The sequence below is a fragment of the Heterodontus francisci genome, chromosome 35 (genome assembly GCF_036365525.1).
Source record: "Heterodontus francisci isolate sHetFra1 chromosome 35, sHetFra1.hap1, whole genome shotgun sequence".
NCBI classification, from domain to species: domain Eukaryota; kingdom Metazoa; phylum Chordata; class Chondrichthyes; order Heterodontiformes; family Heterodontidae; genus Heterodontus; species Heterodontus francisci.
Genome location: NC_090405.1, coordinates 32,967,304 through 32,989,819, shown reverse-complemented (window position 1 = coordinate 32,989,819; position 22,516 = coordinate 32,967,304). Strand labels below are relative to the sequence as shown.

At 40.3% G+C, this 22,516-nt stretch overlaps 1 protein-coding gene across 10 annotated transcripts in view; it reads left to right on the top strand.

Annotated features, from left to right (window-relative positions):
• The window catches only part of herc1 (HECT and RLD domain containing E3 ubiquitin protein ligase family member 1), a 295,507-nt gene that overhangs the window by 184,016 nt on the left and 88,975 nt on the right, over window positions 1-22,516 (top strand). For 7 of the 10 annotated variants that reach the window (XM_068015273.1, XM_068015277.1, XM_068015276.1 and 4 more), the window contains 9 exons: window positions 5,165-5,679; window positions 7,807-8,600; window positions 12,075-12,273; window positions 12,675-12,835; window positions 14,777-14,893; window positions 16,436-16,667; window positions 17,697-17,821; window positions 18,259-18,479; window positions 21,712-21,980. In XM_068015273.1, the coding sequence (XP_067871374.1) occupies window positions 5,165-5,679; window positions 7,807-8,600; window positions 12,075-12,273; window positions 12,675-12,835; window positions 14,777-14,893; window positions 16,436-16,667; window positions 17,697-17,821; window positions 18,259-18,479; window positions 21,712-21,980 (2,633 nt within the window). The remainder of the gene's footprint in view (window positions 1-5,164; window positions 5,680-7,806; window positions 8,601-12,074; window positions 12,274-12,674; window positions 12,836-14,776; window positions 14,894-16,435; window positions 16,668-17,696; window positions 17,822-18,258; window positions 18,480-21,711; window positions 21,981-22,516) is intronic. The other 3 variants (XM_068015274.1, XM_068015269.1, XM_068015272.1) reach the window with 3 other exon arrangements.

Genomic DNA, 22,516 nt, shown 5'->3' with positions numbered 1-22,516 from the left:
CTTAGATTCCCACCTAGTTTTGTGTCATCAGCAAATTTGGAAAATTTACATTTGGTCCCCACATACAAATTATTTATATAGATTATGAACAGCTGTGGCCCCAGCACAGATCTTTGAAGTACCCCACTAGTAACAGCTTGCCACCCTGAGATTGACCCATTTATTCCCACTCCATTTATTCCATTTATTCTGTCCATTAACCAATTCTCAATCCATACCAGTATATTACCACCCAATCCCATGACCTCTAATTTTGTTTACTAACCTCCTGTGTAGGACCTTATCAAAAGCTTTCTGAAAATCCAAATACACCACATCCACTGGTTCTCCTTTATCTATGCTACAAGTAACATCCTCAAAAAACTAGATTTGTCAAACATGATTTCCCTTTCACAAATCCATGTTGGCTCTGCCCAATCATATAATTTTCCAAGTGTCTAGTTATCACATCCTCTATAATAGATTCTAACATTTTCCCTACTACTGACATCAAACTGATAGGTCTGGATTTCCCTGTTTTCTCACTCCCTCCTTTCTTAAATGGTGGGATTACATTTGCTACCTTCCAGTCAGCAGGCACCTTTCCAGAATCTATAGAAATTTGAAAAGTAACTACCAATGCATCCACTGTTTCTATAGCCACCTCCTTCAACACTCTGGGATGTAGCTCGTCTGGTCCAGGAGATTTATCACCCCTCAATCCAGTTAATTTTTTTGTGTACTACCTCTTTATTAATACTGATTTCTTTCAGTTCCTCATTTTCACAAATCTCTTGGTTCCCTACTATTTCAGGGAGATTTTCTGTATCTTCCTCCGTGAAGACAGACCCAAAGTAATTGTTTAGCTTCTCTGCCATTTCCCTATTCTCCATTATAAATTCTCCTGTTTCTGTCTGTAAAGGACCACATTCGTCCTTGCTAATCTGTCCTTTTCACATACCTAAAGAAGCTTTTATAGTCTGGCTTTGTTTCTCGCTAGCTTGCATTCATATTCTCTTTTCCCTTTCTTTATCAGTTTCTTAGTCGTCCTTTGCTGGATTCAAAATTGCTTCCAATCCTTGGACTTGCCACTTTTTCTGACAACCTAATAAGCCACTTCCTTTGATCTAATGCAATCTTTAACTTTTTCTGTTAGCCACGGTTGATTCATCTTTCCTGATGGGTTTTTATGTCTTAGAGGAATGTATACTAGTTGTAGACCATGTAATACTTCTTCAAATATTAGCCATTGCCTGTATTCATCAAATATTTTAGTGTATTTTCTCAATCCACAAAACCAACTTGCCCCTCTCACCTTCCTAGTTTCCCTCTGTTCAGATTTAAACCCTGGTTTTAGAATGGACAGTATCATTTTCAAACTTCATGTAAAATTCTATCATATTATGGTCGCTATTTCCAAAGGCTCCTTTACACCCAGGTTATTAATTAGCCTTTTCTCATTAAGTAATACTAAATCTAAAATAGTCCGATCCCTAGTTGGTTCTTCAACGTACTGTTCCAGACACCCATCTCGCACAAGCTCTAGGAATTCATCCTCCACAGCATTAGTGCTGATACGTTTACCCAGTCTATATGTAAATTGAGGTCACCCATTATTACTGTATCATCGATGTTATATACATCTCTAATTTCCTGATTTATACCATGCCGAACATTATCACTATTTGGTGGCCTATAAACAACTCCCACCAATGTTTGCTGCCCTTTGCTGTTTGTTCGCTCCACCTAAATTGATTCCACATCTTAATCCTTCGATCTAAGATCCTATCTCACTAATGATCTCATCCGTTATTAAGAGCGCTACCTCACCTCCTTTTCTCCTATCGTTCCTAAATGACGAATATCCTTGAATATTCAGTTCGCAGTCTTGGTCACCCTATAACCATGTCTCTATAATGGCAGTTAAATCATACCCATTTGCCTCTATTTGTGCTTTTAAATCATATATCTTGTTGTGAATGCTGCATGTATTCAGATATAGTGCCCTTAACTTTGTCTCTTTAACATTATTCCATATTCTGATCCTAATTGATGCTTGCCTTTGCTTCGTCTGTCTTCAATTTCGCTTACTACTTTTCTACTTCTGTTACCAGTTTTGCTTCCCTCCAATCTTCCCTTCCTGCCGCACTCCGGTTATCAATTCCCTTATTGCTACCTTGCTCTCTTGCCTTCTCCTCTCTACATTATCACATCTTCCCTCACTTGATCCCTCGCCCCCTCTATTTAATTTAAAGTCTTCTCTACCATCCTAGTTATATGACTCGCTAGAACACTGGTCCTAGCATAGTTCAGGTGAAGACTGTCCCAACAGTACAGCTCCCACTTTCCCCAATACTGGTGCCAGTGCCCCATGAATAAAAACCCATTTCTCCCAAACCACTCTTTGAGCCATGCATTTAACTCTCTAATCTTATTTACTCTACTCCAATTTGCTCATGGGTTAGGTAATAGTCCAGAGATTATTTCTGAGATTCTGCTTTTTAATTTAGCCCCTGGCTGCTTATACTTTCTATGCAGAACCTCTCCTAGTCCTATCTATGTTGCTGGTACCCATGTAGACCACGACAACTGGATCCTCCACCTCCCACTGCAAATTCCACTTCAGCCCTGAACAGATGTCCTGAGCCCTGGCACCGGGCAGGCAACACAGCCTTCTGGACTCTCACTTTTGGCTGCAGAGAACTGTGACTATCCACCTGACTATACTGTCCCTTACTACCACTACATTCCTATTTACTCCCCCCACTTGAATGGCTTCTTGTACCACGGTGCCATGGTCAGTTTGCTCATCTACCCTGCAGCCCTCACTCATCCATACAAGCTGAAAGAACTTCAAACCTGTTGGACAATTACGGAGGCTGAGACTCCTCTACTTCTTCCTTCTGGATCCCTTTACCTTCCTCACGCAATCACTCTCCTGTCACTGACCAAATCAGAAGATGCTATTCTAAGGGGGTGTGACTGCCTTCTGGAACAAAGTGTCCAGGTAATCTTCCCCCTCCCTGATGCATCGCAGTGTCTGTAGCTCGCCGTCCAGCTCATCCACACTGAGCCGCAGATACTTAATGCAGACGTGGTTGCCATGGATCACACTGGTGTCCACCAGCTCCCACATGCTACAGCTGCAATACATCACCTGCCCTTCCATCTTTATTGTTTTAATTAACTATTTGATTAATTTATAATTAATAAACACCACTATTACTAAGCCCCACTCCTAACGAGCTTTACTACTGCTGGTAAACATTATTCATAATAAAACCTTACTAATAAATTACCCAAGTCTCAGAAGATTCTTGTTATTCCAATTTCTTTTGGGCCTCCTTATCTTGAGAGACAATGGATACGCGCCTGGAGATGGTCAGTGGTTTGTGAAGCAGCGCCTGGAGTGGCTATAAAGGCCAATTCTGGAGTGACAGGCTCTTCCACAGGTGCTGCAGAGAAATTTGTTTGTTGGGGCTGTTGCACAGTTGGCTCTCCCCTTGCGCCTCTGTCTTTTTTCCTGCCAACTACTAAGTCTCTTCGACTCGCCACAATTTAGCCCTGTCTTTATGGCTGCCCGCCAGCTCTGGCGAATGCTGGCAACTGACTCCCACGACTTGTGATCAATGTCACACGATTTCATGTCGCGTTTGCAGACGTCTTTATAACGGAGACATGGACGGCCGGTGGGTCTGTTATTCCAATTAATGTTATGCTATCTCCAATTCAAATTCCTTCTCTTAGACTAAGAGAAAAAAGATTAAATGTTCACCAACCAATCGCTTACCTTCTTTGCTGGAACATCACGTCACCTTTTTCCTCTCTTGCATCAAATTCCCACGTGAACCAAATTTCCACCTTCACACTCCGACTATGTCTCACGCAGACTATGTTTCACTCAGGTGAAGTCTCCTCTCTGTGCACCCAGCAGCCATTTAGTACGTGTCTGCTAAAAACTGTTCTAGTTCTTGGGAGAAAGAGTAAGCGGGGTGGCCGACTACTGTGTGTTTTTGGAATTGAGGTGGACCATACCTCCTTGTGCCTGGCTGAGAGGGCCCTTTCTCCAGGTTCTGCCGTATCCACTGCTACAGCATCTGGTGCGGTTAATTTCTGGCACATTCACTGTTGTCAAATGGTGGGGTGAGTAATGCTCAGTGGTGACATTTTCAAGGAACTATCAGCTGTGGAGGTGGAAGGGAATTTCACTTCCTGCCAGGCACAATTGACTTTCTCTGTGGGGAGGATGTCCTGGAGCATCGAACAGCAGTAGGTCTATTGCAGCAGCTGAAAATCTGAGGCCTCTTCCTTGCAATATTGCGTTATCAATCTGCAGACAAAACAAAACTCGAGAAATTTTTCTTTCAAAGGTTTTCTCTCTGTTTTGCAACTTGTTCATTGGTAGGTTCTGCTGGATTTGTCATTTCTGTTTATGAATAGGGAATTTCACCCAATGAGCTGTAGGGTATGCTCAAGAAATGAAAAATCTGCATATAGTAAAGTACATTGCCTGAGGTTTAATGTCATGACTGTCTTTATGTGAATATGATAAACTCTCACTGGCACTTGTTATCTATTTTGTGAGATTAATTAAAATTAGAGAAACTATTGGAAGGGTTCCATCAGAAATATAAAATTTCAATAAAAGAAAAATATTGATTGCTATCTTTCTATTTACTTGGATCAAGTCCAGTTCCCTTATTACCCCTGTGCTCGCTGGCCTACATTGGCTCCCAATTAAGTAACGTCTTGGTTTTAAAATTCTCATTCTGGTTTTCAAATCCCTTCGTGGCCTTACTTCCCCCTTATCTCTAATCGCCTCCAGCCCCATAACCCTCCCCTATATCTGTGCTCCTCTAATTCGAGCCTCTTGTGCATCCCTGGTTTTAATCACTCCACTGTTGTTGGCCATGCCTTCAGTTACCTAGGCCCCAAGCTCTGGAGTACCCTCCCTACACCTCTACTCCTCTCGACCTTGCTTTCCTCCTTTAGGACACTCCTTAAAAGCTACCTCTTTGGTCAAGTTTTTAGTCATCTGACCTAATATCTCCTTTTGTGGCTCGGTTTCATACTTTGTTTTTTAATGCTCCTGTAAAACGCCTTGGGACGTTTTATTACGTTAAAGGGGATTTATAAATATAAGTTGTTTATTTTATTTGATTCTGTTAACTATTTTTGCTTCTAGGTAAAAATCTGTGAAATGCAGATGCGGGGCACACCCAGGGATTTACTGCCCGGTGATCCTATCTGTAGCCCTGTAGCTACTGTGCTGGCAGAGGCCACTATCCAACTCATCCGTATTCTGCATCGTACGGACAAGTGGACCCACTGTATAAACAAAAATATGATGGATCGTTTGCAGATAGTCAAATCTTGCATTAAAGAAGTTAGCCAGAAATTGAAGAAGAGTCGCTCTGTGCAAAGCAGAGAGGAACACGAAATGAAGGAAGAGAGTAAGGAGGAGGAAAAAGGCAAGCACAGCAAGCATGGTTTGGCAGAGCTCACGGAAATCCAGCTGAGGACCCTGTGCACTGAGGTGTGGCCTGTGCTAGCAGTAATCGGTGGTGTGGACACAGGTCTTCGAGTTGGAGGGAGGTGTATTCATAAGCAGACAGGGAGACATGCTACTCTTTTAGGTGTAGTCAAAGAAGGGAGCACTTCAGCAAAGGTGCAGTGGGACGATGCAGAAATAACTATAAGGTAGGTATAATGCAAGTCTTTAATGGAACTGACATTGGTTGGTTACTAGTATTTATCCTGCATGTCTATGCCACTTTCTGTCTGTTGTGCATGTATAGATATTAGATCTTTAATGTCCACAGTGATTCAGAGGAGATGCTGCTTTATAAAAATGGAGGTGTTAACAACAGCATGTTGCAGGAAAGTTTATACTTTTAATATTTTAATATGGATTATGCATACAGATACATTTTAGTGTGTGTGTATGTATATTTTATATATATCATATTCATAGATTATGCACTCACAGTAGGGGGCCACATTCAAAGCAAGTGCAGGTTAGGGAATCATCGCCACTGTTTATGATCCTTCAAGTGTGTCGCTCCAGTAGCTAATGTGGGAACAGTGAATTAGTTCCATAGTACAATATAACTCAAAGTATACAAAAATATATATTTTGTATACATATTCACAATATGTAAATTTATGATGTCATTTGTGAGTCACTTAGCTCTGTGGCTGATTTTTTTTTTCAAGCTGTACTTCCAATTCTTTTCCAGAAATATCTGTTTTTAAATGGCCACATAGAGCTGTGAACTTGTTCTTTTTAAACTTGGACAAAAACATGATACTTATTGCATTTTCTGTACAAATTAAAATAATGGCCTGGATTTTGCAGTCAGCGGCAAAACAATGGCTCTTACTGCTGATCTCCAAGAAAGCTTCCCACAAAGATTTAGTGATCTCTGTAGCGTGGTTTTCTCCTTTCCTGACGGCAGTTTAAATCTGGCATAAGTGAAGGTGATCTCCAGGCATGCGGCAGCAGTGATGTCGGAAATAGGGTAAGAAGCCAGTCGCATTGAAGTATTCTCCCAGACAGGAAACTAGGGAGTTAAAAGCCCTGGATCCCTCTGCCTTTTAATTTAAAATTTCAGATAGCGATGAAAATGGTTAAGATAGAAACTAAAATAAAGATAACAAACTTTAACAATATGTGGAATTCTTTTTTAATCATAATGGAGAAATTTGACATTCCACAAATATAAAATTGGCTTTACAGAGCCAGTGAGGGTGTTTAGCAATAATTATTAACTTAGTACACTGTTAACAACCCTGTTACACTCCTTTCAACAAGGGTTTTACTGTGAGTCTAAATGGAAGGGTGGAAGTTTTTGCCAGTTCATTGATTTCCATTGATTTGAGTCCGGGGATGGGGTGCCTCACCAGCACATTCTCTGGAGTTCCGTATTATTCAACACGTGTGCAGACTCCAGAAGTTGCTGTCAGTTTCAGTTGTGTCATGATGGCGAACCAGAACAGTTTGGTCGTCATTAGCACAGCAAATCCCGGGCCTTTATGTTTCAATATTGTCACTAATAGTGATTTGCTTTTCATATGTTGCTAGACCACCTGTTAACAAAACCATCATACAGCTATTGAACAATATGGAGTAGACATCCTTTCATTTCAAATCGTGAATTTGATAGCTCATTTGACATGCAAAAATGGGAAGTCTAGCTCATTAGAAAAACACAAAGTTGTAAAATAAAACAGCTTTGGGAGGTAGATAGGTTAATTTAATTCCTGCAGTTCTTCGAAGTCCAGATGTCTCAGGCTCTGAGGAACAGAAGCTACTAACATTTGCATCTGGGTATTTCTATTATGTAGTTGACTTTTAAAAATTATTGAAGTGGAGTAGATTTTTACAAGGATCATTCACATTTCTAATTTAATTTGGTGTGGATGTGGATTGTGAATTAACATTTGATAATTTTAATTGTGTTCTTGTAATTGCTTTTTTTTGGATATAATTGTAAATTCACTGTTAGCTAGGCTACTATCAAAAGTTGAGATTAATGGGCCTTTGAAAGTCTTGCTTGCCTGTGCCATAAATGTGTATTTGTTTTAAAGATGATTGAGTTTAAGATTATAAAACTGTCTGAAGGTAGGTGCTCATTTATCTTTGTCTCTTCTATCTTTAACAAATGAATTTTGCCCTTTTTTATTTCGATGCTAGTCTGCTAATTCATAAACTTCATGTCTTTCTGCATCCATATATATTTATTCTTCTGTAACATAGTCTTGTGAACATTCCTTCTTTCTATCCCTCACTTGCTTTTTCCTGTGTCGTTCTGAATCTGATTAAAGCTTCCCTACTTCTTGGTCACCCAGTGACACACCACTGTACAACTTGGAGCCTTGTGACCCATTGCCTTTTGACGTTTCGCGATTCCGTGGGTTAACCGCTTCTCTGCTGCTAGACCTCACCTACCTTACCGGCATTCACGAAGATGGAGTCAAACAGAGTACAAGAAGGCATGAGAAAAAGCATAGGCATGAATCTGAAGATAAAGCCGAGATGGAGCAGAAACCTGAGGCAGACCTCGCTAAAGAAACCATTGATCAGCGGGTGATAACGCAGTCATCTGAGGAAACAAAAGGCTTTATGCAAGGAGGAGCTTCCATTTCTCGATCAGAAAATGACATTTCAACTTGCACTATGGATTCTGTGCATCTCAGTTTAGATTCGCAACACCATCTAGAAGGAAAACGAAAGCTGCATGAGCATGTGCTTAGAAATCATGACTTAGTTCAGTCGGAAATCCGAGCAGTTCAGTTGTCTTACCTGTATCTTGGTGCTATGAAGACACTTAGTGCTCTGCTTAGCTGTAGCAAGTATGCAGAACTGTTGCTGATCCCGAAGGTTTTAACTGAGAATGGCCACAATTCAGACTGTGCTGGGTCACCGGTTATTCAGGATGATGTAGAAATGAGAGCTGCACTCCAGTTTCTGATGCGTCACATGGTGAAACGTGCCGTCATGCGCTCACCAATTAAGAGAGCATTGGGACTGTCGGATCTAGAACGTGCACAGGCCATGATTTATAAACTGATTGTGAACTCGCTGCTGGACGATCAGTTTGGTGGCAAAGTTAAACAAGGTATGGCTATTTCTGAATGTCAAGGTGTTAATGGTTATGCAGCCAGGCATTGCTTGTTTAATAGGTTTAGGGAAATACTCCATTCGGATAAGTGGATAATTCAGATATCTGAATGTCTTAATGCTTTCGTTTACATGCTGAACTAATTAAAACCTGATATACAGTACAATTAGATGTCATACATGCATGGAAGTACACTACAGCTCGACAGTACAATAGTTGGTCAGTCTGATTTGAGGGGCTTTAAGATTTCTGCAGGGTCTGTTTATTTTTCCCCCTTTACAATTTGTAACCTGTTGCCTCCTCTTATCCCCTGCACCCAAAAAAATTTCAAACTGAGAACAGGAGATTAACATGTTCTTAGGCTGCTGTTAAGCTCAGTGGCTGGAGGTCTGTGGGAATGTTAGTTGTTGATGTGCATTCTCTTTTTTTTTTTGTAGTGCAGAGAGAAGATTTATGACTTTACCTACAGAGATTTTGTCAGATCTCTCCCTTGGCAGGTTTTTTTATTGATTAGATGATCTTCCATGTTATGAACAAGGGGTTCAACATTAGAAAATCTGGACATCTGCAATAAATTAAAGCCGCTGTTCATTGCAAAAATGAATGGGCTGTCCAGAAAAAGGAATAATTATCATATGTATTTCTCTTCTGTTCATTAATGGTTAATAACAGGGTTGAGCTGAGTATGCAGCAGGGATACTTGTTTGATGCTCCCACAGATTTTTGCTGATTGTGCGCGAAGATACCACCCCCCCCCCCCCCCCCCCACCCCCATATAAATGCCACTTACCCATGGTTCAGTTTTGCTTATGAGCAACTTTTCTGTCAATCTTAACCTATTGTTGAGGCAAATATTTTGACACGATACATTGTCCTGCAGCAAATTATCTGAACCTCTACACTTGAGTTTGTGTAATATGATTTTATGATGGGCGGCATTGTAAGTAGTGTAGACGGAAGCATAAAATTGATAAATTGAGTGAATGGGCAAAACAGTGGCAATGTAGGAAAATATGAGTTCATCCACTTTGGACCTTGAAAGTGTAGAACAGAGTACTTTCTGAGTGGTTAAAAGCTAGAAATAGTGGAGGTCCAAGAGACTTGGATACATATATAGATCATTAAAATGTCATGAACTAGTACAGAAAATAATCAAAAAGGCTAATGGAATGCTGGTCTTTATGCCTTTCAAAATTCTATAGACTCTGGAGCAGTTCCAACGGATTGGAGGGTAGCTAATGTAACCCCACTATTTAAAACAAAAAAGGGGGGTAGAGAGAAAACAGAGAATTTATAGACTGGTTAGCCTGACATCAGTAGTGGGGAAAATGATAGAGTCCATTATAAAAGATGTAATAACAGAGCACTTGGAAAACAATGACTGGATCGGACAAAGTCAACATGGATTTACGATGGATTTATGCTTGACAAATCTACTGGAGTTTTTTGAGGATGTAACTAGTAGACTAGATAAGGGAGAACCAGTGGATGTGATGTATTTGGACTTACAGAAGACTTTCGATAATGTCCCAAATAAGAGACTAGCATGCAAAATTAAAGCACATGGGATTGGGGGTAAGTTACTGACGTGGATAGAGAACTGGTTGGCAGACAGGAAACAAAGAGTAGGAATAAACGGGTCTTTTTCCGAGTTCAGGCAGTGACTAATGGGGTACCGCAAGGATCAGTGCTAGGACCCCAGCTATTCACAATATATATTAATGATATAGATGAGGGAATTAAATGCAATATATCCAAGTTTGCAGATGGCACAAAGCTGGGTGGGAGTGTGAGCTGTGAGGCAGATGTAGAGAAGCTCCAGTGTGATTTGGACAGGTTGAGTGAGTGGGCAAATACATGGCAGATGCAGTATAATGTGGATAAATGTGATGTTATCCACTTTGGTGGCAAAAACAGAAAGGCAGATTATTATCTGAATGGTGATAGATTGGGAAAGGGGGAGGTGCAGCGACACCTGGGTGTCCTTGTGCACCAGTCGCTGAAAGTAAACCTGCAGGTGCAGCAGGCAGTTAAGAAGGCAAATGGTATGTTGGCCTTCATAGCGAGAGGATTCAAGTACAGGAGCAAGGATATCTTGCTGCAATGATACAAGGCCTTGGTGAGACCACATCTGGAGTATTGTGTGCAGTTTTGGCCTCCTTATCTGAGGAAGGATGTTCTTGCAGTGGAGGGAGTGCAGCGAAGGTTCACCGGATGGCAGGACTGACGTATGAAGAGAGATTGTGTCGATTAGGCTTGTATTCGTTAGAGTTTAGAAGAATGAGAGGGGATCATAGAAACCTACAAAATTCTAACAGAACTGGACAGACTAGATGCAGGAAGGATGTGCCAGATGGCGGGGGAGTCCAGGACTAGGGGTCACAGTCTAAGGATAAGGGGTAAGCCATTTAGGACTGAGATGAGGAGGGATTTCTTCACCCAGAGAGTGGCGAACCTGTGGAATTCTCTGCAGTTGAGGCCAAATCTTTAAATATATTCAAGAAGGAGTTAGATATGGTTCTTGGGGCTAAAGGGATCAAGGGATACGGGGAGAAAGCGGGAACAGGGTACTGAGTTTGGATGATCAGGCATGATCGTATTGAATGGCAGTGCAGGCTCAAAGGGCCGAATGGCCTACTCCTGCTCCTATTTTTTTCTATGTTTATATCTAGAGGACTAGAATGTCACGGGTAGAAGTCATGCTCCAGCTGTACAAGGACCTTGTTAGACCACACCTGGAATACTGAGTGTGGTTCTAGGCATTACACTTTAGGAAGGATATATTGGTCTTGGAGGGAGTGCAGCATAGATTTACCAGAATGGTACCTGGACTCCAAGGGTTAAATTATGAGGGGGGATTACACAAACTAGGGTTGTATTTCCTGGAATTTATAAGATTAAGGGATGATTTGATCAAAGTTTTCAAGATATTAATGGGAGCAAGAAGGGTGTATGGAGTGAAACTATTTTTTCTGATTGGTGAGTCTGGGACTAGGTGGCATATCCCAAAAATTTGAATCAGTGAAATTAAGAAATACTTCTTCACACAAAGGGTGGTGGATGTTTGGAACTCTTTTGTAAACGGCAGTTGATGCTAGATAAATTGTAAATTTAAAATTTAAATTGATGATTAATTGTTAACCAAAGGTGTTAAGGGTTTTTGGGCAAAGGCAGGTATATGGAGTTAGGTCACAGATCTCTTTCAATGGTGGAACAGGCGCGAGGGCATAAATGGCCTACTCCTGTTCCTATTTTCCAATATAAGTACTGTTATCCTATATTGAACAACCCATGCCACCTTCAGAGGTTGTATGCGGGTTGCCTAGGTTTATATAGTTCAATCTGTTTTTTTATTGAATCTGCTTTATTTGTACAGGACTTGAATGTTACGTTTTAATTGGAAGCAAATGATTGGCTGTGATATAATTTGTGGTTTACTAGTTTATTGCTGCTTTTGTAAATTCCTGACAGATGTCTCCCAGCAACCTGAAGAAATGGATGCAGCAATGCAGGCGCAAACACCTGTCACTACCAGCCCTTCTGCCTCCAGCACCACGTCATTCATGAGCAGCTCTCTAGAGGACACCACCACTGCTACCACGCCAGTCACTGACACGGAAACCGTGCCTGCCTCAGAATCGCCAAGTGTAATGCCACTCAGCCTGCTACGGTATGTGCTGTCGCAGTCACCTGATTACGTGAGTGATTTGAAGTGTTCAAAACTGTTATTTATGAAAACAAAGAAATGTTCAAAGGTATTTATTTGGAACTCGTTACTAAGTAGCCCTTGTTTGATGGTGAATGCCTTTATGTATGGTTGTGACATTCTGTTGGAGCTTTAGCTTATAGCCATTAAACCAGATTGAAACATGCAAAGAAAATGTTTCATGATATGATAGAATGTGAGTGCTAATATGCACAAGTACTGAAGGTTTGCTGCAGCAGTGGTATTTTAGGAATGGATTAGGCCACCGCAAGATAGTAAAGTTTATGGTAATGCTTTTAAGTGCTCATGTTGCTCCTCTGATCTTTATTGTGGAAGAAGTTAATCTATAATATTGCTTCCATCAGCCAAATGTTCTCCAGTTATCCAACTACCACATTACTGCCCACACGACGGGCACAGACCCCACCTGTTTCTTCCTTACCAACCTCACCTTCAGAAGAGGTGGGTAGACGACAGAGTCTCACTTCACCTGAATCTCAGCCCACCCGACCGACAAACAGAACAGGTACTGAAATGAATGAGTGTGGTACTTGAGTAGAGGCTTGGTTTAGTTTTGTTTCTTTTCGTCTGCTGTCAATTCACAAACTTTCCTGGCTTGCATCCACAATGCTCGTTGACGAGACATTAGGAAATTATCATTGTTCCAATGTAGTGAAGTGAATTTCATAAAAATAATTCAATACCTCAGATTTTTGTTAAACAAACTGTAGCATATAGTGGATGACTTTTTTCAAACATGTATTTAGAAAGAATTAGTTGACTCGTTATTATTTTCAAACTCCACACACAAGTGAATAGGTTGTGGATGGGAGGAGAGAAAGAAACCTGTAGGTAGCTCTAAGAGTTAGGGCATATGATGGTTTGGTATCCATGTCCATGAGGAACTAGATTGAGACGGCCAAGAATAGTTTCAAGCAAGATCTTAACAGACAGCAAAGAGGATGCTTTCATTGCATCAGGCCGAAAGAAAAGATGATGCATGCCAATGGATGGTAACTGCAAGGTAGCTGAAAGATACCCCGGTTAATCCTCATGGTACTGCATTGCCCAAGCCTGGTTCTCCTTTTCTGGAAGCTTATTCCTTAGCTGTTCTGTGTGAAAAGGGCATTCTGGCATTCTACCTCTGTCAGCTGACAGGCTGTTGAGGAACAAGCTGAGACATCAGAATGTACAATTGCAAATTAATAATGTCATTTTAGTTTCAAAATTATCTATAAAAGCCATTGGAAAAGATTTTGTTGTGGCAGGCAAGGTTATGTGGCATCCTTAAGATCATGTACATTCTTGTGTTGGTCCAAAGCTGACTTACTTTGCAATGTATTATGCAGATATATGGTTCTTCCACCTCCTTAACCAGTAGTTCAGTGAGTGAGTATCCCTGGTGCACAGATTTCTGAAGGTGCCTTTTTAACCCTTTTAGATTGCCTTTCAACATCAAAACCAAATATCAGATTAGCAGAATAAACAGTCTTTGTAATGTTCTTCAGCGCTTGCATATTTCCACTACTATAAAACACACTTCATTGACAGTCTACTGAAAAATACTTTGTAATGATGGTGAATGAAAACTGAACATGCATATTTTGAAAGCTCAGAACATTTTCACACCTCGAGGCTTAAATCCATTGAATAGAATTTTGAAAAAAATACTTAATTTATACTTATTTTAATTAGGAGGGCTATTGAGTTGCATCTTTTGATCTTTGTTAGCTTAATTGACATAAGGAAAGAGCAATTCTTGATCCCAACTTGAACTTCTTGCAGGAGGGGGTTATTTTGTTGAAATTTAATTGTTCAGAAAATTTCATCAATGTATATTTTTCTTATGCTTCAATTAATATAGAGTGTAGATTTCGTTATGAGGATATTGGAAAGTTGATGGGCGTAAGAGTGACCACAAATCAGCTCAGTTGTTTATATTGCACAGAAATAAAACTCAGTAAGCTGATCTTCAACACGAGAGTGGTTCATTGGTTTGTGATTGCTTGCATCCTTCGTAACTCTCAGCTGACAGAGCGGAATCTCCTCTTAGGAAAGTCAGTTGTTCAAATGAATTTATTCTCCACATACCAGATACACCCAGCTTTTTACTTCATGATCTAGTCTGAGAGTAAATTGGTTTGTGTTATTGAAGTTTCTGTATTGGTGGTGTTGCTATAGCTCCTTGCTCATCTCAAAAAAAACTCCAAATTGTTAGCAGTGACAAATGGGAGGGGAAATGGAGAAAAAAGGTGAAATCAGACTGTCACAGCATGTAGAGGAGAATGTGTTCCACAAATCTTCCTTGTACTCTATTATCTCAAGATCTAATTTCTAATTTTTCGCAAAGTATTAAAGTAACTAATGTTCCTGCAAAAAGTGAACCTTTTGTAGCAAGCTATACTAGAAACTGATCATTAAATATACTTGTAAAGTTGCACTAGCTAAGTTTTGTTTATTTTGCTAGCTTCTTCTGATCCTAGTAGCAGACTTTCAACTTCACCACCACCACCACCCATTGCTGTACCTCTTTTGGAAATGGGTTTTTCACTCAGACAGATTACAAAAGCCATGGAAGCCACAGGTAATTAAATTTGTATGTCTACAGTAATGAGCTCATGAAACACTTAAAACTATACCAGCTAATTTCCTGTTTTCTAATGGATCAAACCCTTGCAGAAACATTGGAATTAGAAAAATGCAATAGATCCATCAAAAGGACGAAGTTTGCTCTAACTTTAGTCTTGTTTGAAGCTGTTTTAATTTTAAATTTAATGTCATCTAATTTGGTGCTCACAGCCCTGTCAGATACTCTACTTCCATTTTTGCAATTAGCCCAGCATTGTCAAATTCTGGATTATGTTCCGCTTGATCTTTCTTTCCTCCAGTGAAAACAAGCTCAACTGTGAGAGTCTCTCCTCGTAACACGGCCCCAACTTCGGTAGCATCCTTGTCATAACTCTCTCCAGTGTGACGATGTCTCTTTGAAAGGATAGTGCATAGTTTTCTAAATGTGGCCTTCTCGGTGAACAAGACAAGATTTTACTCCAGTTCTATGTGCACATCCTCAGGATAGATCCTAGTATTTGGTTGGCCTTTTTGACAATGGCTCCATTGATTAGTTATTGCTTCATGTAAAGAGGGTGCTGTGAATTACAGCTGTTAGTTTCTTCCTTACTCTGAAAGCTGACATTTCCACTGGTGGATTCTGAACTCAGTGCCTCTGTTTAGAGTTCCAGAATCACTGCTACTCATAATCTACACTGATGGAAAAAGATTGATATTAGGGGGCAGCACAATGTAACAATTTTAAGATTTTATATCCTTTTAAATTATGGTAATCCTTTCTTTTAATCTTTGCTGAAGGACACCATTCCATTACAAACTTGTTTCCTGTGCCACTCTTTAGCTCATTTGCTTAATTGGTTTATTTTTGAGTTCTTTTTATCTCTCATTTATCATAATCCCATAGCTTTGCATCATCAGCAAATTGTATAGTATTACAAGACATGCACTGACTCTTCATGACCCCACCTGCCATCCTAACCCCCAACGTTGTTTGTGAACTGCTCACTTCACCCCAGACAGCTTATCTCATTTATCATGTTTCTGCTTCCAATTTACAGGATAGTTTTTAATCTATACTTAATTTCCAATTAATTCCATGAGCTTTAACCTTCCTCAACAATCTTGTATACAGGACATTATGCAATTCTTTCTGAAAGTAGCATTGTATTTGGGAGCTAGCCAGAATTGCAGTTGAAGCAAGCAGTGGCACAATTTCTGTATTTCAGATGCAGTTTTGCAAAACAAGAAGGTAGATCAGTAGTTCTTGTACAATGATCGCAGATGTGAAGATGTACTTTCAAAGGCTGGAGCAGTTTCCTTTTATGCTAAATGCATTTGATGAAAAGATCTGCAGTTTCAGCATGCCTTGCTATCTATTGCCATGCTATTTAGTTTTATCAGGTTCCCCGTGTATTACAGCATAGATTATCACTTAAAAATAGGTGGTTGAGTAGCAAAGTTTGTACTACTTGCTATGATTTTTTGAACAAGGAAACATTTTTTGTATTGCCTAAGTTCTGTATTTACATTCTATATTTTTATACAAAAACTGCATTAGGTGCTAGAGGAGAAGCAGATGCCCAGAATATCACTGTGCTGGCCATGTGGATGATAGAGCACCCAAGTACAGAGGAAGATGACGAGCCACAGCCTGCAGGCACTTCAGAGTCATGTCATGGGGCAACCGCTTCAGGCAATGGTGATAAGTCCAGAGACCAGGGCTACTTCCAATCACCTGGAGAAATACCTGCTGTTGATGCCACGGAGCTGGAGGAAGGGTTCAGTGAAGGGTATGTTGGTGACTTTTGCTGTTCGAGGCTAACTACTCTTTTAAAGACTTATTGCTGTATAACCATCACATTCACTGCTGGCATAGTTAACCTCCAAAAATGGTAGGTTTGGGTTAGGTAGGAAGTTAAAAATGTTGAAAATTTCAGACAAACTCAAGCTGCCTTGAACCCGCCCACTTCTGGTTTCAATGGAGAGGATGGGGGGTGGTGACCAATCCACAATCAGGAAATGATCGATCATTGAAACCTTTTGAGAAGGCTGCGTGCCTCCATTTTAACAGTTTTGTGTTTGTTACTGGGTTCCCTGGCCTCTGGAATCCTGCCAGGCAAAGGAAGATGAGGAGGACTGCATCCAAAAGTGCCTTTACAGCACTTCTTGTCGGCCAGGGGCAACAGAAGTGTTTTTCTCCAGGCCCAACAAGCTTAACCTGTAATTTTTCTTTACCTTCCCCACCACCGCCAGCAGTGATTTCTTTCCCCGCTTCCCCACCTTCGCTCTCTTGCGCTCTCCACCCTCACTCTGCTCTGCTGTGGCCTTTTCCAGAGCCTTCCTCCCTCAACAAGCAGCTAAAGCTGCCAGTCAGGCTGGCTTTCAGGTGGGAAACCCTGGCAGGAACATAGCCACAGTAAATATTTGGGCTGAAGTAGGTGCACGTTTATCTGCTATTGTATTGTGCCACATCATTTCCTGCATTTTTTTTAATAAAGAATCTAAAAAAAAAAATAAAATTTTTAAAGGAAATCACTTAAAACTCGGGCTTTTGCCATGACCCATTGGAGTGTCCAGACTGGCAGTTGAGAGAATGGTGAAGCGTTATTTCATATATCAAAAAGGTGAACGATTCAAACACAAGCTTTCTACTTTTAGCTCACTTGTACATGATAACTGGATGCTGCAAGACATTTTTTTTGAATGACTCCTTCTGAACCTTTCAACACATAGATTTGGCTAAAATGAATATCCAAGCATTACAATGCTTGCCAATGCTATTTGGCTTTCAAGTGCCTTTGTGTTCTGTTTTTTTGCAGCCCAAACCGATTGGATCAAGAAGAAAATGGATCATCTACCAGTGCACCTTCTTCCAGAAGCCGTTCGACTGTCACTAGGCGACAAAAGTTTGAGCTGGCAGCTCGCACTCTGTTAGCACGTGCAGGTGATTCAAACATTCTTATGCAAAACCTATGATTAAAAGAAAAATATCTTCGTGCCTGAAGCTGGCCCCTTTTTTAATATTCAATAAGGCATGGAATGATGTGAAGAATGCAGGATATTAGTGTGATCTAATCTCGAACAAGTTCAAGTGCACAATACCAAAAAAGTATAATTTTATAGTTTGCATTGTAGACACATTTGAAAGCCAAGATAGTGAATGGTTACGTATTTCTATTTGTGATTTTTTGTTTGTTTGTATGCATGACCCCATTCTTCATGGTCTCTGGCGAAGGATTGCTAAGCTATAGCAAGAATATTACTGTACAGTAGAAACTGAAAGCATCAACTGTACATGTTTAGCAATGTACAATTAATTGTATATATTTAAAAAAGGTTTTTAATAATTTTGATAAAGTGCTTTTTGTTTTAAAATTGCAGCAGGACTGTACCGTTCAGTTCAGGCACATCGAAACCAAAGTCGGCGAGAGGGGACATCAATGACGCAAGACCCAGGTGCACTCTATGACTTTAACCTTGATGAAGAATTGGAGATTGACCTGGATGATGAAGCAATGGAAGCCATGTTTGGTCAGGACTTTGCGAGTGATAGTGATATATTGGGAATGTGGATTCCAGAGGTACTGGACTGGCCAACATGGGTGTGTGGCTGCAGCTTGTGCTGCTTTTGCTTACTTACCTTATGCTCTAAATTTTTCTTCTGTGGAGTATTCTTAGCCCTTGTTGATCTTATTGATGATATTAGAGAAATAACATTTAAGATTCAAAGAGTGACAGAAGTTGCAAACTTATTTAAGTATGTGAGTAGTTTAATTTATGTAAGGAAATAGTTTATAGAACTAGAAGCCTGGAATTGTCTTGGACTTTTGCCGGAGGTGCAGTGCAAACCTGCTTGTGGCATTTCTTCTACAATTCTAGTGAAGTTACAGCAACAGAGCAGGGGCAGCTCCAAGGAAATTCTGGGCCATAGAATTTCACAGCACAGGAGGAGGCTATTTGTCCCTCTGCACGTTCTTTGAAGTTAGTCTATAATTCCTTTCCCGTAGTCCTTTTTTAACTTTTTTTAATAAGTGAAAGACAACATTTTCATTTTAAAATGAAAATGAGTGGGACTTGACAGATCTGCTTGTTGGTGCTGAAAACTATGCTGCTTGTTTCGATTTTTATATAAGACTTGACTCTTTGCATGTTTCTCTCTAATTGAATGTTTTACAATTAAAAACAAACTGGGAGGATTGTTCGTCAGTGTGTGTGACTGTGCAAAAGACGTGAAGCTGACTCTGTCGCACATAATTAGATTATTTAGTTGTAGCAAAAGACCCTAGTGAGCCAACGCTTTCTGACTTGCTAAATGCAAAATGCCAATTGTAAAATTGGTTAATCCTTCTGCAGTAACATTATTGCATATTGTATAAAGGCAGCAGAGTTTGCTCAGAGTGTATCTCAAATGAAGAAGACCTGATCTCTATGCTGAATACTTCAATTGCACCCCCACCCACCTTGTTCTTTAATATTACTTTGGAGAATATAGCTTCAAAAAGATGCCATCAAATGCTTTTGCTGCAAAAATCCTGTTGTCTTCAAAACTGGAGGATGGTAGACAGTGGTGTTCCCCAAGGGTCAGTACTAGGACCATTTTCTTTTGTGATATATAAATTACTTGGATCTTGGAATACAGAATAGAATTTCAAAATTTGCCGATGATACCAAAACTTCGAGTGGCAAACAGTGAGGATGATACGAACCGCCTGCAACAGGACATAAATGGGCTAGCAGAATGGGCAGACAACTGGCAGATGGAATTTCATACAGACAAATGAAGTGATGCATTTTGGCGGAAGAGATAGGGTGAGGTAATATAGACTTAATGGCACAATTTTAAAGAGTATGCAGGAACACAGGGACCTGAGGGTGCATGTGCATCAATCTTTAAAGGTGATGGGACAAATTGAAAGTGTTAGCAAAGCATATAGGATCTTGGGCTTCATAATTAGAGGCATTGAGTACAAAAGCTGAACCTGTTATAAAGTTCTGGTTAGGCACCAGCTGGGGTATTGGTCACCATACTTTAGGAAGGATGAGAGGATGCAGAAGAGATTTACCAGAATGATTCTCTGGTTGGGGGACTTTAGTTGCAAGGTTAGTTTGGAAAAGCTGGGGTTGTTCTCCTTAGAACCAAGATAGAGGGAAGATTTGATAGAGGTGTACAAGATTGTGACAGGCTGAGATAAGTTAGACAAGGAAAAACTGCTCCCACTAGCTAAATGGTACAAGGACTAGGTGACACAGATTGAAGGTTTTGGGCAAAAGATGCAAGGAGAATGTGAGGAGGAACTTTTTTTACGCAACGAGTGGTAATGACCAGGAACTCGCTGCCCACAAGGTGGTGGAAGCGGAGGTGATCAATAATTTTAAAAGGAAATTGGATGGGAACTTGAAGGAAATAAATTTGCAGGGCTATTGGGATTGAGTGGGGGAGTAGGACTGGCTCAGTTGCTCCGTGGACAGCTGGCATGGACTCGATGGGCCGAATGGCTTCCTTCTGTGCTGTAAAGGACTCTGACCAGTTAAGAGGTCTTGAGCCATCTTTTCATTTAGAAGCGAGATCATTTTTCTTCTTTCAGCCTCCTCCACTCAACATTGAAGTAGAACCTTGCTTTATTAGTTCAGGGGAAATCACCTACGTAACAGAGGGAAATTAATAAATTGTTTAGTCATGGGAGTAGGAGAGGGGCTTGAATTTATCAAATTCTTCACTTTAATTTTATCGTGTTTATAACTTTAAAAATTGAAATGCAATGGAAGGGCTTGAAGCCCTTTAAAAATGGCGCCTGCGCAGTAGTGCTAGACGCTGTTGCCGGGGACGGTGCACCCGCCCCTCTACGTCATCGGGGGTGGGTGGTTTGCCCCGGCCGTGTAAATGAGCCGCCGCATATAATATCGCACGGCTCCACGGAGTAAATCCCGTGCGTGTGCAATGCCATATTTTACAGTCGCTGTCGATTATGGCGGCGGCAACGTAAAATGCAGCCCTGTGTCTCAAACAAAGTAGTTTTGGAAACCTTGCTATGTATTTGCTTCCAACCATGCAAAAACGTTGTTGGCAGCACATTGTCCAAGGAGTGGATCGTTAAGTGGATGCTTGAGTACATTTTGAATTGCTGTCATTTTGCAGGGATGATGCACAGAGGGAAGTGAAGGTCAGTGGTTATGGTTAGTCTACCTGTTCCACAGGTGTTTCCTAGTCATATCCTTAATGAGGTTGCAGTTTTATCATGCTTGCAAGATTACAATTTCAGAAAATGCCACTGTTACTAAGTTGTGATAGCTTCATAATTTATTTAGTAGTTCTATCCTAGTAGCTAGCACTGACTTCAAGGCCTACAGTAGTGTCGTCCTACTGGGTTCAAGAAGCTTAAATGAAGATAGATAGATTATCTACTTTAATAAGGCTTTCGTTCATCAAATTATTTGCTTCGCCCACACCCCACTATCCCCTCTGAACCTGCAGCAGTATAAGATTTCTGGGTTTAGAAGTTGGCATGCTAGCTCAGCTTTTAGTTTCAGCTGTTAACCCAGGTCTTTATTTAGTCCGCTAGGATACAACACCATCACAACAATATTTAATGTGTGATGAGAAGGTAGTTTCCTCTATCAGTCAAGTGAAGTTTTATTCTTCTGGCATGTAGAGTGTGCATATTATTCAAAGAATTAAGAAAACTCCACAACACTGATGATAAACGTTAACATGTTGCTTTTGCTACGCTTCTGAAATTGCTTATGATTGCTTTTAACCCTGGTGTATTAATTGTTCCGAGTTTATTTTTGTTGTAAAGATTTCCTCCCATAACTGATCCCTTTACCTGTCTACAGCATGTTTGTGAGTCTGATGAAAGAGATGAAGTAGTCATCTGTGAACTCTGTGATGCAAATGTTGCTCAATTTAATCATCACATGAAGAGAAACCACCCAGGCTGTGGGCGTAGTGCCAACCGGCAGGGCTACCGGAGCAATGGGTCATATGTTGATGGATGGTTTGGTGGTGAGTGCGGGAGTGGAAATCCATATTACCTCTTGTGTAGCAGCTGCAGGGACAAGTATCTGGCCATGAAGAGTAAGACAAAGGTCCCAGTTTCAGAAAGGTGAGCTAACACATTTTCAAATAATTGAGGACATCACAGCTTGTCTCCTAACATTTCTAGGGATGATCTCTTGAATGTAAATGATTATGTATTCTGATAAGTGCAGAAAAAAATTTCTTCTAGAAATAACCAGAGCATGTGTGAGTTGTATGTAGAAATTTTATTGTTTTAATTTTTGGAAATTCCCAAATCTCAGCAAAAAATACTTTTATCAATAGATACCAATATTTAAATATAATTAATCTCAAACTGTGGATTAATATATTAAAGGGTAATGTAATAAGATAGTGTAATGATTGTCAGAACAATATTTGCAGTTTATAATTCATCCCCGGCTTAATTTGATGTAATTGCATTGAAATCACTCCAGCGTATGTGTTGGGGTTCCTTTATTCAGTTCTGTTTATTTTTTCCTGTATGCTAGCAACAACCACTAATGCTGGCATAAAATGCTAGTGCAGTTCCTGATGTTGATGCATTAACTTGCTCACACTGAACAATAGAGAAGCTTACAGTTGAGTACTTTAAAAAAAAAA